Source organism: Synchiropus splendidus, chromosome 14, assembly GCF_027744825.2.
Source record: "Synchiropus splendidus isolate RoL2022-P1 chromosome 14, RoL_Sspl_1.0, whole genome shotgun sequence".
Classification (NCBI taxonomy): domain Eukaryota; kingdom Metazoa; phylum Chordata; class Actinopteri; order Syngnathiformes; family Callionymidae; genus Synchiropus; species Synchiropus splendidus.
Genome location: NC_071347.1, coordinates 6,531,982 through 6,545,498, shown reverse-complemented (window position 1 = coordinate 6,545,498; position 13,517 = coordinate 6,531,982). Strand labels below are relative to the sequence as shown.

The 13,517-nt window shown below is 42.0% G+C and overlaps 2 protein-coding genes across 4 annotated transcripts; one reads left to right on the top strand and one right to left on the bottom strand.

The window, feature by feature from the left end:
- Positions 1–2,770: 2,770 nt before the first annotated feature.
- cln6b (CLN6 transmembrane ER protein b) lies at positions 2,771–9,019 on the bottom strand. 3 transcript variants are annotated; one of them, XM_053885929.1, is made up of 7 exons: positions 8,855–9,019; positions 8,587–8,701; positions 7,575–7,763; positions 7,059–7,114; positions 6,445–6,567; positions 4,548–4,676; positions 2,771–3,911 (listed from the first exon to the last, which is right to left on the bottom strand). In XM_053885929.1, the coding sequence occupies exons 1-7, from the start codon at positions 8,914–8,916 to the stop codon at positions 3,737–3,739; spliced, it is 849 nt and encodes a 282-aa protein (XP_053741904.1). In that variant the 5' UTR covers positions 8,917–9,019; the 3' UTR covers positions 2,771–3,736. The 3 variants fall into 3 exon arrangements, with proteins under 3 accessions (XP_053741904.1, XP_053741906.1, XP_053741905.1); XM_053885931.1 differs by lacking the exon at positions 8,587–8,701 and having other exon boundaries at positions 7,575–7,639; XM_053885930.1 differs by lacking the exon at positions 8,855–9,019 and having other exon boundaries at positions 7,954–8,701.
- A 947-nt stretch (positions 9,020–9,966) lies between these two features.
- Positions 9,967–13,376, top strand: fem1b (fem-1 homolog b). The gene is made up of 2 exons (XM_053885667.1): positions 9,967–10,612; positions 11,107–13,376. Exons 1-2 carry the CDS (start codon positions 10,365–10,367, stop codon positions 12,740–12,742), a joined length of 1,884 nt encoding a protein of 627 aa, XP_053741642.1. The 5' UTR covers positions 9,967–10,364; the 3' UTR covers positions 12,743–13,376.
- The last annotated feature ends 141 nt before the right edge of the window (positions 13,377–13,517 follow it).

The window sequence follows — 13,517 nt, the reverse complement described above, 5'->3', positions numbered from 1 at the left end:
TCTGACCATTTTTTTTCCCTCCAGAGCTCTTGTATTATCTAAAACAGGAGCAAGGTGTTGGAGACATACCTATTCATATCAGTGTGTCAGCACAAGTGCATGAAATAAAAAATCACAAAAAAGGAACATGGTCAACACTAAAGTGGAAACTAAATGGTGCTGGAGCCATGAAAATGACAGGGATAGGAAACAAAACAAATCATCTGCTGCATGAGTCTTCTCATAGTTTCATAGAATAATTCTGCAGGGCAATATTCTGGACATATTCCATATTTTCCAGATTGTCCATATGTTTTCACCAAGTCACACGATGGACGTCAGCCAATCACAACATTTGTCACATGGACATCCACATTCATCAGCACAAATAAAGGGACCCAGAGAGAGTTCAAGTTTTGGGTCAATATAAGGACGAAGTACTTTGTTGATTATATAAATCTACATTATAGACAAGGATGCCCCTATGTCACTAGACATATAAACTCAACTTGTACATGACTAGAAAATATGCTAAACAGAGACAATTTTGTCCTGCAAATGTAAAGAATCAAACAGTGGCTGTTAAATATTTTCTCTTTCTAAACATGTTAAGTTGTATCTGAATGCCCAAAACTGAAAATTCAGAGCAGCAAAAGTACAAATTGGGTCAAATGGGCTGTTTGCCTCCCTGAAAACAAGCGTTGTCTTCATACGTTGCTGGGTGCATTTTATTTTACTGTCTGCACTTATTTTTGTGCATACAAACCACTGTAAAATTCGGTATTCATTCTTTCATTGTGGCTCAGTTTGCCTGACCTGCCTTGTCTGAAGGCTATTGCTGCTACTGAAGCAGGAGTTGATTCATTTATTCATTCAAATCATTCATCTTATTGGGGTTTTTTTCTGTTTTTTTTCCTCAACCAAAGTTCCACATTTTGTTGACAAAAAGGTCATTACAACTGTCAAACATTGCTTCTCTCAGCTCGATGTGTTGAAGAAAATCTGAGTGATTCAAAGGTTCTAGAAAAGTCATGCACTTCACTTTCACTGCACTGCAGCGTCGCTCATGTCAGTCTCCGAGGGTCCTCTGCCAACTTACAGAATCACTCAGCTCTACCGACAAGATAGTGGCGGAAGGTTAAAGCTCACCGCATCTCCAGAGATGAGCTGCCTGCGTTTTGACACCAGTGCTACGCTCCACTTCAACTTCTTGAGCGCAAAATATTCTTGGATTCATTGAGCATTCCATCCATAATACGCAGAGGAGAAATGCATACTTCCGTAGCATTGTTTCCGGTCTCTGATCAATCACACCTGTGCAGTGAGAGGAAGTGGATACAGGACTGCACAAGGACACACAGATGAAGAGATTTTTTTTCAATGTCTCATGAAATCTGTTGATAAAAATTAATCTGTTGATTAAAAAAATGATTGCTACACGTAATACCAGCTCAATATTGACTTTACATGCATATCGGTTGCTCTTGAAGAGTAATATCGCCATTGATGTATAGAAGACCACAACAAAAAACTGTTGGAAAGACAGCTCAACACAGACACGTGAATGAGCTATATCTTGGGTGAAAGCCAATATGAGCAACAGAATATTAGGAATATTAAAATATATCTCAGACTATTGGGCGGAGCTGAAAATAAGCCACACTCACTGAATTTAATAGGAAAATAGATTTTGTACATACGTAAGCCGCGCTGGTCTATATGTCTATAGGTGCTGCACTACAGTCTACGTCGGGGAAAGGTCAGTGATTTCTGTGTACCTGTGTCATAAAAATATGGAAACGTGACACCACTTCTGAACTAGTTTTGAACGTGGGGTCAAGCATTGAAACAGACTGAAGATGAATAGACGTGTCAGTGTTCTGAACGCCCGTCATGTGTGACCAAGTAGACTTGAAGCGCCACTGCTGCAGCTGAAACAAGCTGTGGTGGCGGAGCTCCAAGAACACAGGAGAGTAGATGGAGTCCCAGGAATAGACATAGGTGAAAACAGCACATTCGGTGTTCACCTGTGTTTCATTGGTCTGATGTGATAAGACTCAGTATTTTGATGGCAGGATCCAAATATTAGCCACATTGGTGTTTCATCGGTAGGGTTCACGGCATGTGTAAAAAGCAGCACCTTATACGTTAGTACACCTACTGGAAAGCCATCGTGCCTGTTAAGCTTAACAGAAATAAGGGTCTCAGCCTAAAGAGGCCAAATTTAGCGAAGGTTTGGAAGGATTTTCAAGATGCAAGGTGAGATACAGGAGATACAAGGACGACAACAGCGTTGTGAGCTAGTCATTGACTTACAAGGAATACAGCTCATATGAATACAGATGTAAACGGCCGCCCTTCTGCAATTGAATTAACGTTTCTTCTGAGATACTGCGTCGAGATGGGCCGTTACTTTGTACACACTGTGCTGCGCCTTGACTGTGGCGTTTCATCTCATTAGCAAAAACAAATGGTGCAATTCGTCCGTCTTGTCATTTGTTGAGTTATTTGCTAATTTCCACGCATCTTCACTTCCAAAGATGAATTGGAGTAAACAGAACCGGCAGAGGCCTCAACCTTGCATGACATGATGCCTCTTTAATTTGCTTAAATTGGTCACTGAGGCATACAATGTTTGGAAAAGCATTTTTATTCATCACACTTTTCTGGACAGTTTTGACGGGTATTGCATATTGGAGGGGGAGATTATTGTGACCCAATGAGCGGCCGAGGAATAATCCTTTCATCTGCACTCCCATTTCTCCACTTCAATAAAGGTGTAGGTCTGAAACTTGTTGATTTTTCATGGTCCAGCTGAGTCATTCAGCTCCTGGAGGCAAACTAAAGCACTGAACAGAACAGAGCTACCTGCTTCACAAACTTCATGCCAAAAATCTCATTCAGCCATGTGATGGGATTATATTACATTGTTAGAAGGGTTTTTATTCTGTTTTACTTACACAACTGAAATGCAAACACAAACCCAGTACCAATGTAGATACCAAAGAAATCAGAAAAACATTCAGAGATATATTCAAGACCTGGGAGTCAAAAGAAGAGTCGAGACAGGCGAGGATCAGACTGAGACAATTGTGACACGGGAAGCAGCATGACTGTTGAACAGAAGACAACAAAGAGGCAGTACAGGAGATGGGTGAGAGTGTAGCAATGGCATTAAATATGTGAGGGAAGAACGCAAACACCTCTGAAACAAAGGTTAGTGGTTTGAAAATAAACCAGGAAACACAAGACATGAAATATAAGGGTGAATAAGCGTCTATCTTGGTTGTTGAAGTGACTTTTCAATACATAAAATTAGTTATCAACATTACTTAAAAATAATGTACAAACGCAGATACACCTGTGGCTGAGGATTCTCAGACAGTCAGGTGACCTCTTGAGGTGTGGCTAGAGTTATATTGTAATTTTATTGTACATACTCTAAACACACTGAAGTCTAAAGATATGCATTTTTTTTATTATTGTTTTTTTTCTGAGAGGAAGTTGTTACAGATTTATGCTGTTAAATCACAACAAGATGGTGTGAGCGGTGTCCCAAAATGTGGATAATAGGTCAACATTAAATAATAAATAAATAAAAAACACATGCAACCGATCTGGTAAGCTGTAGCACCTACTCAAAATGAGAACATTGACTTATATAATTTTGCATAATAACGAAACCTGTTGTGCTGCTAAAGCACATAGGAACTGGGTGAGGTTGACCTTTCACGTCGCTCATGTCCTCTTCGTGGATCTAGCCTGGCACAGGCTGACTTGTGTGAGACTGAGGTGGCACGTCTTGCTGGTGCAGTGAGTATACCACGCTAGGCTGCGGCAAGTAGATCAGTCCTGGATGTCTCCTCCTGAGAACCTCATTGTTCCACAAACAAATGATCCAAATCCCCACCATGATGAAAGCTGTGGAGAAGCTGGAAAGCAGACAGGCTTGTGAGAAGGTAAGTGTTCATTGATGCGAGAGCTAGTAATAACTAAAAGTCACTGATATTCAGAAGCAGCATTTGTGTACTAAGGAGTTGGACCCTGTATTCTGGCTTATAACAGATGTTAGAAAGACATTTTCTGGGCAGGTTAAAAGACGCTCGATAGGGATACAGACGTAAATAAGTCATCCATCCAAATAAACAGATTAATCACACGTAAACATGTTTCAGGTCCAGTTGCATCACACAATGAGATGTCCAAAACAAAGCATCCATGATGAAGGAGATGAAATAAGATTGTGTTGATGGATGGATAGTTTAATTTTAAAACAACTTCAGTATAGAAGCATAAAAACATTCTTGACGATTGAAGAGTTTAAACCACTTAAATTTGATCACTCTGATGTTAAATATTAAGATGTGATTTGTAAATTTTAGATATAAATAAATATAGTTCTGTTTTGTATACAACCTAATTATTTCTTTTTTTTATCTAGTCCCTCCCCTAATGTTTATAGTTAGATTTCAAACATCAAATTCAGACTTTCATGACTGAATTATATACGTAGAACTGGCATATCAATACCACATTTTCACCATCAAGCAGCTCAACTACACACTCACCTGGAGAGCATTAAGAGGCCGTTGCTATTAGGAACCATGCCTCGTCTTCTTTGGTGCATCACTGTGGCGGCCATGGCGAAGAAGGTGAAGGTGAAAAGGATAAAGGTCTGTCTCTCTGTGATCAGGAACCTGTTGGTGGAAATGGAAAAAAAGTCACCTGCCTTTTGTAGCAACAGGATCCCTGTTGCGTTTGCACCCTTGAGTCTGTGATTTTCTGGAGCACAGGTGACACCTTGACTGAGAGGAGACAAGGTTAGCCGCATCAGTTCCTCACATGTATGGATGATATGGCTGCGCTAGAGAGTTACAAAGCTTAAGGTGTCTGGGGGTTCACTGCTATACAGAACCCATGTGAGCTGGTGTTACAGATTGTCTTCCTACATTCTAGTTCTTAGAGAAGGATACAATGGACCTGCAAAAACCCTGCAGTGGAGAAACGTTAACTCCATTTACAAACACAAGATGGGCCTCAGCACATCTACAGACCTTCACCTGTAGAGTCATTTGCTCGCTTCCTCATGACAAATAATAGATCGACATCCTTGGCATAATCATAACTCCTTATCGACTCGCATTGGTATAATCTTGCTGAAGGTGGTCGCTCCGTCATTTGTTTGGGTCTGCAACCTACACGGTGGATGATGCTTGATAGCAACACAGCTGATGTTGCTGAGCGAAACAGTCATTGGTAATTAATAGTCAACACCTGAGAGTCAGTTCATCAATTATTCCTCACGCCGGAGCACTCACACGATGGTCGATGGGTGTTGATGGTCTGTGGTTAGTTCCAGTTTCAGTCTGGTAATGTGATGGCTAATGTGATTGGAGTCAGAGCAGGAGAGCGCCCTGGTAATCGCCCCTCTCCTGGAAGTGAGTCAAGATGAGGCAGGGCAGACACCTTCCTGATCAATTCTTCTGGGAAGTAAACGGCTGCTGTCTCTGACTCAGGTGTGAATATCAATCTCAAGCCGAAGTAGGCAAACGTCTTCCTTTCATTAGATGAGGATGCATGATTCGTCTCAGGCTCTCCATTGCTCCACCTGCGAGTTCGGTGAACAGATGTTCAGATATCAGTGCTGCAGCTCAGATGTGTCAGTGTGCACTGCCTTATTATTGCAACAGCTCATGATGTCACTTTTAAGATTCAAGTTAAATTGTGTTTTCTTTATTCACTGGATCCCCCATACTGTTTTCTAATGGCGCCATAACAGCCAGCCTTGCACTTAAATGGGCTCGGCTTCATCTGTATGGATCCCTTGTTGGGAGGGAATGTTGCACCGCGAGATACAGTCAGTGGATGCTGCTGTTACACGTACAGTTTTCCCTATGCAGCATCACAGGCAGCTGTGAGACTCTGATACTGATCCGTGTTGAGTAAGAAAGATGAAAAATAATAATTTTGTTCACAGCTTTATGACCTTAGCAGATCACGAAATGATGTTATGTTTCTTTATGTTTGTAAAAAGAATAGCTCCATTACTCCAATAATACTTGGTGGTGTGTTTTGGTTTGTTTGTTTCGCGAGCGCTTCTTGTTTTTGGAGTGCTGCAACGCTACTGCCACCCCCTGTCCGGTTGAGCTCATTGCAGGGACGTCTGGTAACCTGTGGATAAGAAGTTATCTGCAGTGTGACCAAGATGGAACGTCATCTTCACATATGATGGAGTGTGTGGTGTTCATCCATTTTGGAGTAATTTAGCTAAATATATCTGCAAGTCTATATTTAGGGAAGGGATAGAACCGATATCCCTTACCCTCTTAGATGAATAAAACTGTGAACTTAACTGACAAGAATGAGGATGGACATATGAACTAAGGGAGGACGAGAACGTTTCCACACAAAAACAATCAATAGGGGCATGCTGTTCTAGTAATTACATGTAATAACAGTACTTACCAGAAGTAGACTGCACTGGGAACTGACAGCATCCACGCTGCTGCTGAGATGTTCCTCCTTTTCTTCTTATGACAGAAGCATCCGCCAAAGTACAAAAACAATGCAAGGAAGAGAGGAACACACCTATAACAAATGAAGCAGAAGTTATTTTCTTGTTGCATTATTCTGTCGTTATAAATCTACTATACAACTAAAACCTTGTCAGGACTATATTTATCCACATTTGGTTGATTGGGTTGATTCCCACCCATTTAAGGTCGTTTGTGACTTATTTTAAAAGCCAAGAAAGCTATTTTAACCATTAATATAGAAAGTATTGTAGAAAGAAATTATATTTTAGTTTTTGTCTTGATATATTTTGGGTGCTTTCAATACATATTCTGTGTGACTGCAGAAATGTCCAAAACTACAGAACCGCTCCTCGAAAGGAGTTTAAGATGCCCAAGTATACAGGGAAGGACAAGGTCGATGCGAAAACACTCGCTTTTTTTGATTATTATTTATGTATTTTTTTATTAATGTACTCACTATTATTATTATTTTTAGAGTATGACATAATTTTACGACTCGGAAACCACAAAATCACCACATTTAAACTATGAAGTATTTCTTACCATAATAGATGACCGACGGTCTGGTCAAAGAAAAATAGCATTTCAATTATGCCAACCTGTGAAATTAAACAATAATGGCGAAGATTAATGGAAGACTCTAGGTGTGATTTGTGTCAAAAGACGTGGGGAATTAAGGAATAGACATACTGAACTATACCCAGGTAGTTCTGGTTGCTGTGAATTAAGTGACACCAAATGACGAATAATGTAAACAATTTTACCATGTGTTTGGAAAAGTCATGAAAATATAAAACAATGCAATAGGTAGATAACCAGCATCGAGGGACTGTTATATCCGCTGAGTAACTCAAGTTGTTATCATTTAGAAGTTTTAATCAATTCAGACATTTATTTTTATCAGTGGCTCCTGTGTTGTTGATAGGATTACATAACGTGTTGTTTTAAGATTTCTGAAAGTCCCTTAGAAACCATCAAAACAACAGAAAGAAGTAACCAAATGTGTGTTTAAAAAAAAACAAAAAAAAAACTGCTCAACAGCGATATAATGTGGATTACCAGCGATGGAAGCTTTGTCATCTTCAGAAGAGGGTTTTCATTTATGGCCAGATGCAGTTGGTAACCTGATGAAAGAAGTCGATGCACCACGGAGTCAACCACAAGGTGTAAGCTGGTTCCCATGACAACTGCAATGACTCCAAGGTGGACTGCCAGGCTGGGCATTGATCTGGGGCTTCGTCTCAGTAGCTAATGTAAAAACAATACAAATTCAGCAATATTTTAAGCTACCACTGCTGGTGTCATTTAGAAATCCCTCAGAATGTCTTGCAAATGTGAAACTCTTTTATCTATTTAGTTTATGTTGATGTTCGTTCTTTCTCAACTGTTTGAATTACTCTGTATGCTGCTGTCCTCCGAGCAGTAAAATGTATTTTACCTGCAGAAGCATAAGTGGTGAACTGAAGATGAACATGATGTAGAGATACTCAGCGGCACCAGGACGATTCAGTGATATCCACTCTTGAGGGAAGGTAAGCTGACAAAGTGAAAGGTTAGACTTTATTCCTGTATTGCTACACATCTCTCAATTGCTCCAGCTACTCGATTCCTTTCTTCATTTTGTGTACACTAAATTTCTTTGTATTCAAACAAGAATGAATCTGTAAAATGGCAACAGGACTGTGGGCGAGACAAGGTGGTGACAAACCGATGAGCAAGCCTCCTTTGTTTGAAAGGAAGGTTTTGGTGCAAATAGGACACACCCGACCCATTAAGATTAAGATACATGCCCCTCCACCCAAAATCACACACACGGAGGGAGACTTGCACCACCAATAGACGTGCTAATTGAGCCCACTGAAGAGAAAAGAGAGGGTGATGCTTCCTTCATTGCCTTGCTTGTTTCCACCTGGGGGGCGACTGGTTTTGGGGGTGGAGCAGCTCTGTCTGAGACTCTTGTGATATTTGAAATTAAAATTGCAAGGGGGCAGAAAAAATTAGATTAGCAAAAGGCATGCAATGTTTTAGCTTCAACACCAATCCAATCGCAACAAAAGCACATCTTTCTTACCATTAAAATAGTATGACCAACATCCAAAAAATAGTTTTGGACTGTGAAGCCCAGCCAGAGATCCAGATGGAACTGAGCATCTGGAGGAAGCAGGTTGGCCTGAGGTGAAGGCGAGCTGAAGGATACATATTTTTTTTATTCATTTATGTTTATATGTCAACATGTTATATGGTTTATTTCTACCTTCACTGCATCAATGCTGTTTAAAATGATTGAAGTTTCTTCAGACAAACAAAGTTAAGTATTTCTATAAAGAACATTTCCAAACCTGCAGTTGAGGCCAGCAGCATGCAAAGCAGAGTTTTGTTTCCTCCTTATATTCAGCTGCATCTTTCAGGTTAAGCTAACAAAAAATAAAAATCCAGTATTTTAAATGTAAAATATTCCCCTCTACTGATTCAAGTTACTACATCATATGTGGACCGGTGGAGTGTCTGTGCCTGAATCAGAGGGAAACTGTTCTTTGGTCATGGTTTCATCCTCAACAGTGGAGCGATTAATCTTCCTGTGGAATATAATCTGGTCATCTGCAAATCCTCTGACAACATTATCAATCTACAGAACTAATTTAATCTTATAAAAGATTAAAAGCAGTGTACCTAAGATGAAGCGCTTGACAGGAACTGGGCCAAAGAATAATCTCTTTTTTCCACTTACTTGAATAGTCCATGGAAACAACAATGATAGGGAGGAAGTAGACTGACGTGTCACCATTATTTACTGGCCCATTTCTTTCTGGATGGCTTTTAGAGGTTTCAGGAAACGTGTTTTCTATAAAGTGTATTTGTTGCTCAATAACCTTTCATGAAAATAATCAGTTAACAAAAGATGCAGTGAAATAAAAGCACTGTTTTACCTTGGCTTTGAATTTAAAGAGAGGTATCTAGTTGAATTCAATTATGCTCATCCTTCCAACTTAAAGGATGAATTCATTGTTCGACACACATGACTATCACATGTTGGTAAGAGTTTTTTTTATCATTTAAATCAACTGTTATGAAACGCAACCATTTTGTGCAAACTACAATATATATTATAATATATATTTGCACCTTAAAATACAGTTCCATGGCCAAAAAATGATAGCTATGAAAATATAGAAGTAAAAAATGTGTCCCTCGCCTAAATTGCTGGGAGAGGCTCCAACTCCCACGGTGAAGTGTAAGAAATGAACGAATGCATGAATGAATGAACGGGACAACACTTTATTCAGAGGGAGGCCCGATGAGATAGCGGAACCATTTGTCCGCTGGGGAGGATTTCTGGTGGGAAGTATTTCGCTGTTGATCAACATTTCCGGTAATGACGAGTTTAGAGGAGGAGTGGAGCGCGAGCGCTTAGTATTTCTGTTTTAATTGGGAACTGTTTAAATTGCTTTTTTAAAAATACCTATCTTGGTTTTTCATTTAAGAGTAGATGTTTGTTTTTTACTTGTGGCGACGCGCGAGTGTTTAAAAACAGATAATTGGTTGACGAGAGAAGCTAACCGGCTAGCTCAGCTGATCAGAACCCGAGACCGCTGTTCGCGATCCCGGATCTCCCCTGGCAATTCCCCCCGCTGGTTCTCAGCCCCGATCACCACGGAGAAGATTCGAGATTCATGCGGGCCCCGGGGCTGGTTCGGACTCTTTAATGGGAGGCTGTTGGCTCCGGACGGTGCTCTGCGGGCGACAGCTGCAAGAGAGGCCGGGGTCCAGGCACCGAGCCGGGCTCCGGTCGGAGCTTTGCGGGCCTCAGTCGCCAAGCGACCAAGGGGCAAAGCTCCGAGCCGGGTTCAGATGGAGTCACTGGCCGGCTACGTCTTCAAGGCAGCCAGCGAAGGTCGAGTCCTGACGCTGGCCGCTCTTCTGCTCAACCACTCCGACGAGGAGACGCGTTTCTTGCTGAGTTATGTGACCCACCAAGCTGGACAGAGGTCCACCCCGCTGATCATCGCTGCTCGCAACGGACACGACAAAGTGGTCCGGCTGCTACTGGATCATTACAGGGTGGACACGGAGCAGACTGGCACTGTGCGCTTCGACGGGTAAGATCTCCGGGGTCGAGTTATGGACTCACGATCGTATTTCTTATTATATTTGAAAGTATTAAAAATGTTTGCCCAATGCCAAATTCAGTATATTCAATCGAGCGATCTGTGTTTTTTGAAATTAATTTTTGCAAGTGCAACAAATCGGTTGAAAGCTACACACTTGGGTTAAACCGGCCAAAATTCACCCCCTGTGTAGCGAGATGGGTTTAACTTGGTTTACTTCCTTTGTCAGTTTGACCTCGACAAGTAGATTAATTACACCTTCAGTGATTTGGTTATCAACTAAAAGGACAATGGCTTAATCTCACAATCAATCACATTGAATCTGTGATCCAATCAATGAAATGTTCTGAGGATTGTTCCATTGTTCTTGCAAAGTATTTTGTACTGCAGTTTTGACTCCAGTTTTTCATTATTTACACTTGCATTTAATAGTCATCATTTATAATATAGACACCGAACTCAAATCTCTTCTTCATCTCCTGCAGATATGTCATCGATGGTGCTACTGCGTTGTGGTGTGCATCCGGCGCAGGACACTTTGAAGTTGTACGTTTGCTTTTGAGCCACGGTGCCAATGTCAACCACACCACTGTCACAAACTCCACACCCTTACGAGCCGCCTGCTTCGATGGACGCCTCGACATCGTCAGGTTCCTGGTCGAACATGACGCTGACATCAGCATAACCAACAAGTTCAACAACACCTGCCTCATGATCGCTGCCTACAAAGGTCATGCGGACGTGGTGGCCTACCTGCTTGAGCGTGGTGCTGACCCCAACGCCAAGGCTCACTGTGGCGCCACCGCTCTTCACTTTGCAGCAGAAGCTGGGCACCTGGAAATCGTGAAAGAGCTGGTGAGGTGTCATGCTGTCATGGCGGTGAATGGACATGGGATGACACCGCTGAAGGTAGCGGCAGAGAGCTGCAAGGCAGCCGTGGTTGAGTTGCTTCTAGAACACGCAGACATTCAACCACACAGCCGCATTGAGGCTTTGGAACTGCTTGGTGCCTCATTTGCCAACGACAGGGAGAACTATGACATTGACAAGACCTATTACTATCTGCACATGGCAATGACCGAGCGCTACCGGGACCCTGAAAACATCATTGCCAAAGAGTTGCTGCCACCCATCGAGGCCTACGGCGGCCGTGTTGAATGTCGCTCTCTGCATGAGCTGGAGGCCACCCGAGTGGACCGGGACGCCCTACACATGGAAGGGTTGATGATTCGAGAGCGCATCCTCGGCTCTGACAACATCGACGTGTCTCACCCCATCATCTACCGCGGTGCCGTGTACGCAGACAACATGGAGTTTGACCAGTGCATTAAATTGTGGCTGCACGCGCTGCGTCTGCGCCAGAAAGGAAGCCGCAACACGCACAAGGACCTGCTCCGCTTTGCGCAGGTTTTCTCTCAGATGGTTCACCTGAAGGAGCGTGTCTCGGCGTCTGCAGTGGAACAGGTCCTGAGCTGCAGTGTTTTGGAGATCCAGCGAAGCAAGGCTCGTGTGGACTCTGCCTCAGACTCAGAGCTGCCACAGATCATGGATAATTTTGAGTCCAATATATTTACCTTCTTGTATCTGATTTGCATCTCAACAAAGACCGCCTGCAGCGAAGAGGAGCGGGCACGCATCAACAAGCACATCTACGATCTGATCCAGCTTGACCCTCGCTCCCGTGAAGGGTCCTCCCTCCTGCACCTGGCCATCAACTCCAGCACACCTGTCGACGACTTCCACACCAACGACGTCTGCAGTTTCCCCAACGCGCAAGCCACCAAGCTTCTCCTGGACTGTGGTGCTCAGGTCAACGCAGTGGACAACGAAGGAAACACGCCGCTGCACGTGATCGTCCAGTACAACCGGCCCATAAGTGACTTCCTGACGCTGCACGCCATCATCATCAGCCTGGTGGAGGCGGGTGCTCACACAGACCGGACTAACAAGCAGAAGAAGACGCCGCTTGACAAGAGCACCACTGGTGTGTCCGAGATCTTACTGAAGACGCAGATGAAGATGAGTCTCAAGTGTCTGGCTGCTCGCGCCGTCCGCCTGCACCAGATTACCTACCGTAACCAAATCCCCAAAACTCTGGAAGAGTTTGTGGAGTTCCACTAAAATTGGTTTACTTTTAATTCTTTTTTTTTTTTCTTTTTTAAATTTTTTTTACATTGGAAATGTCAACCACCGCTGGTTGTTGGTGCCATGCTGCACAGACGATAAACACGCTGCTCCTTCTTTTGCCTTAACACCATGATGATGAGACTCCAGTCTCTGTATGATTGTCTAATGTTGATGATCAGTGTGAAATAATGTCTCCAGAAAAAAAAACAGCCAGTTAGTAACTTTATCTAATGTATATTTTTTAAAGAGTTCTCTGAGGTTTTATTGGAAGACTGGTTTGTAATTTTTTTAATGACTTTTATTTGGAAAACAAGCTGCGATTGAATGTTTTTGTCTAATACACCTCTGACTTGCTTCTGAAGTCTGTCCTCATTTTTCATTCACTTCTTAGGATGTTCAAAATGTGAAGGCGTTCATGAGATGATGGTACTCAACTTTCAATTCGATGCCCTTTAAATGTACGGATAAGTTGATTTGTATGCTTAAATGTATCGTTCAAAAGATTTGTGAATTAACATCTTTTAATATTGTGGAAAGTTTTAGGACAACTAAATATGGAATTTCATTTAAATATCTAAATATAATATAAGAATATAGTGGATTATAAATTTGATGTTGTGTCACAAGATTAACTACAAAAATAAATGTGTGCCACATGATTTTCATTTGGAGAAATATAGATAGTATGCTGCCAGTACAGGTGTGATTTATCAGTTGTAATGGCAACTATTTCATATATTTAAAATGTTTCTGCTGTATGTAATCGAAG

Bases quoted from the DNA above. Each gene is read 5' to 3' on its own strand.
- cln6b (XM_053885929.1), bottom strand. From the start codon at position 8,916: ATGCAGCTGAATATAAGGAGGAAACAAAACTCTGCTTTGCATGCTGCT. The intron at 7,764-8,586 runs GTAAGAAAGATG...TTTTTACATTAG, and splicing joins TTGGTCATACTATTTTAATG to CTACTGAGACGAAGCCCCAG. The intron at 4,677-6,444 runs GTAAGTACTGTT...TTCCACCAACAG, and splicing joins CCCAGTGCAGTCTACTTCTG to GTTCCTGATCACAGAGAGAC.
- fem1b (XM_053885667.1), top strand. From the start codon at position 10,365: ATGGAGTCACTGGCCGGCTACGTCTTCAAGGCAGCCAGCGAAGGTCGA. The intron at 10,613-11,106 runs GTAAGATCTCCG...CATCTCCTGCAG, and splicing joins GGCACTGTGCGCTTCGACGG to ATATGTCATCGATGGTGCTA.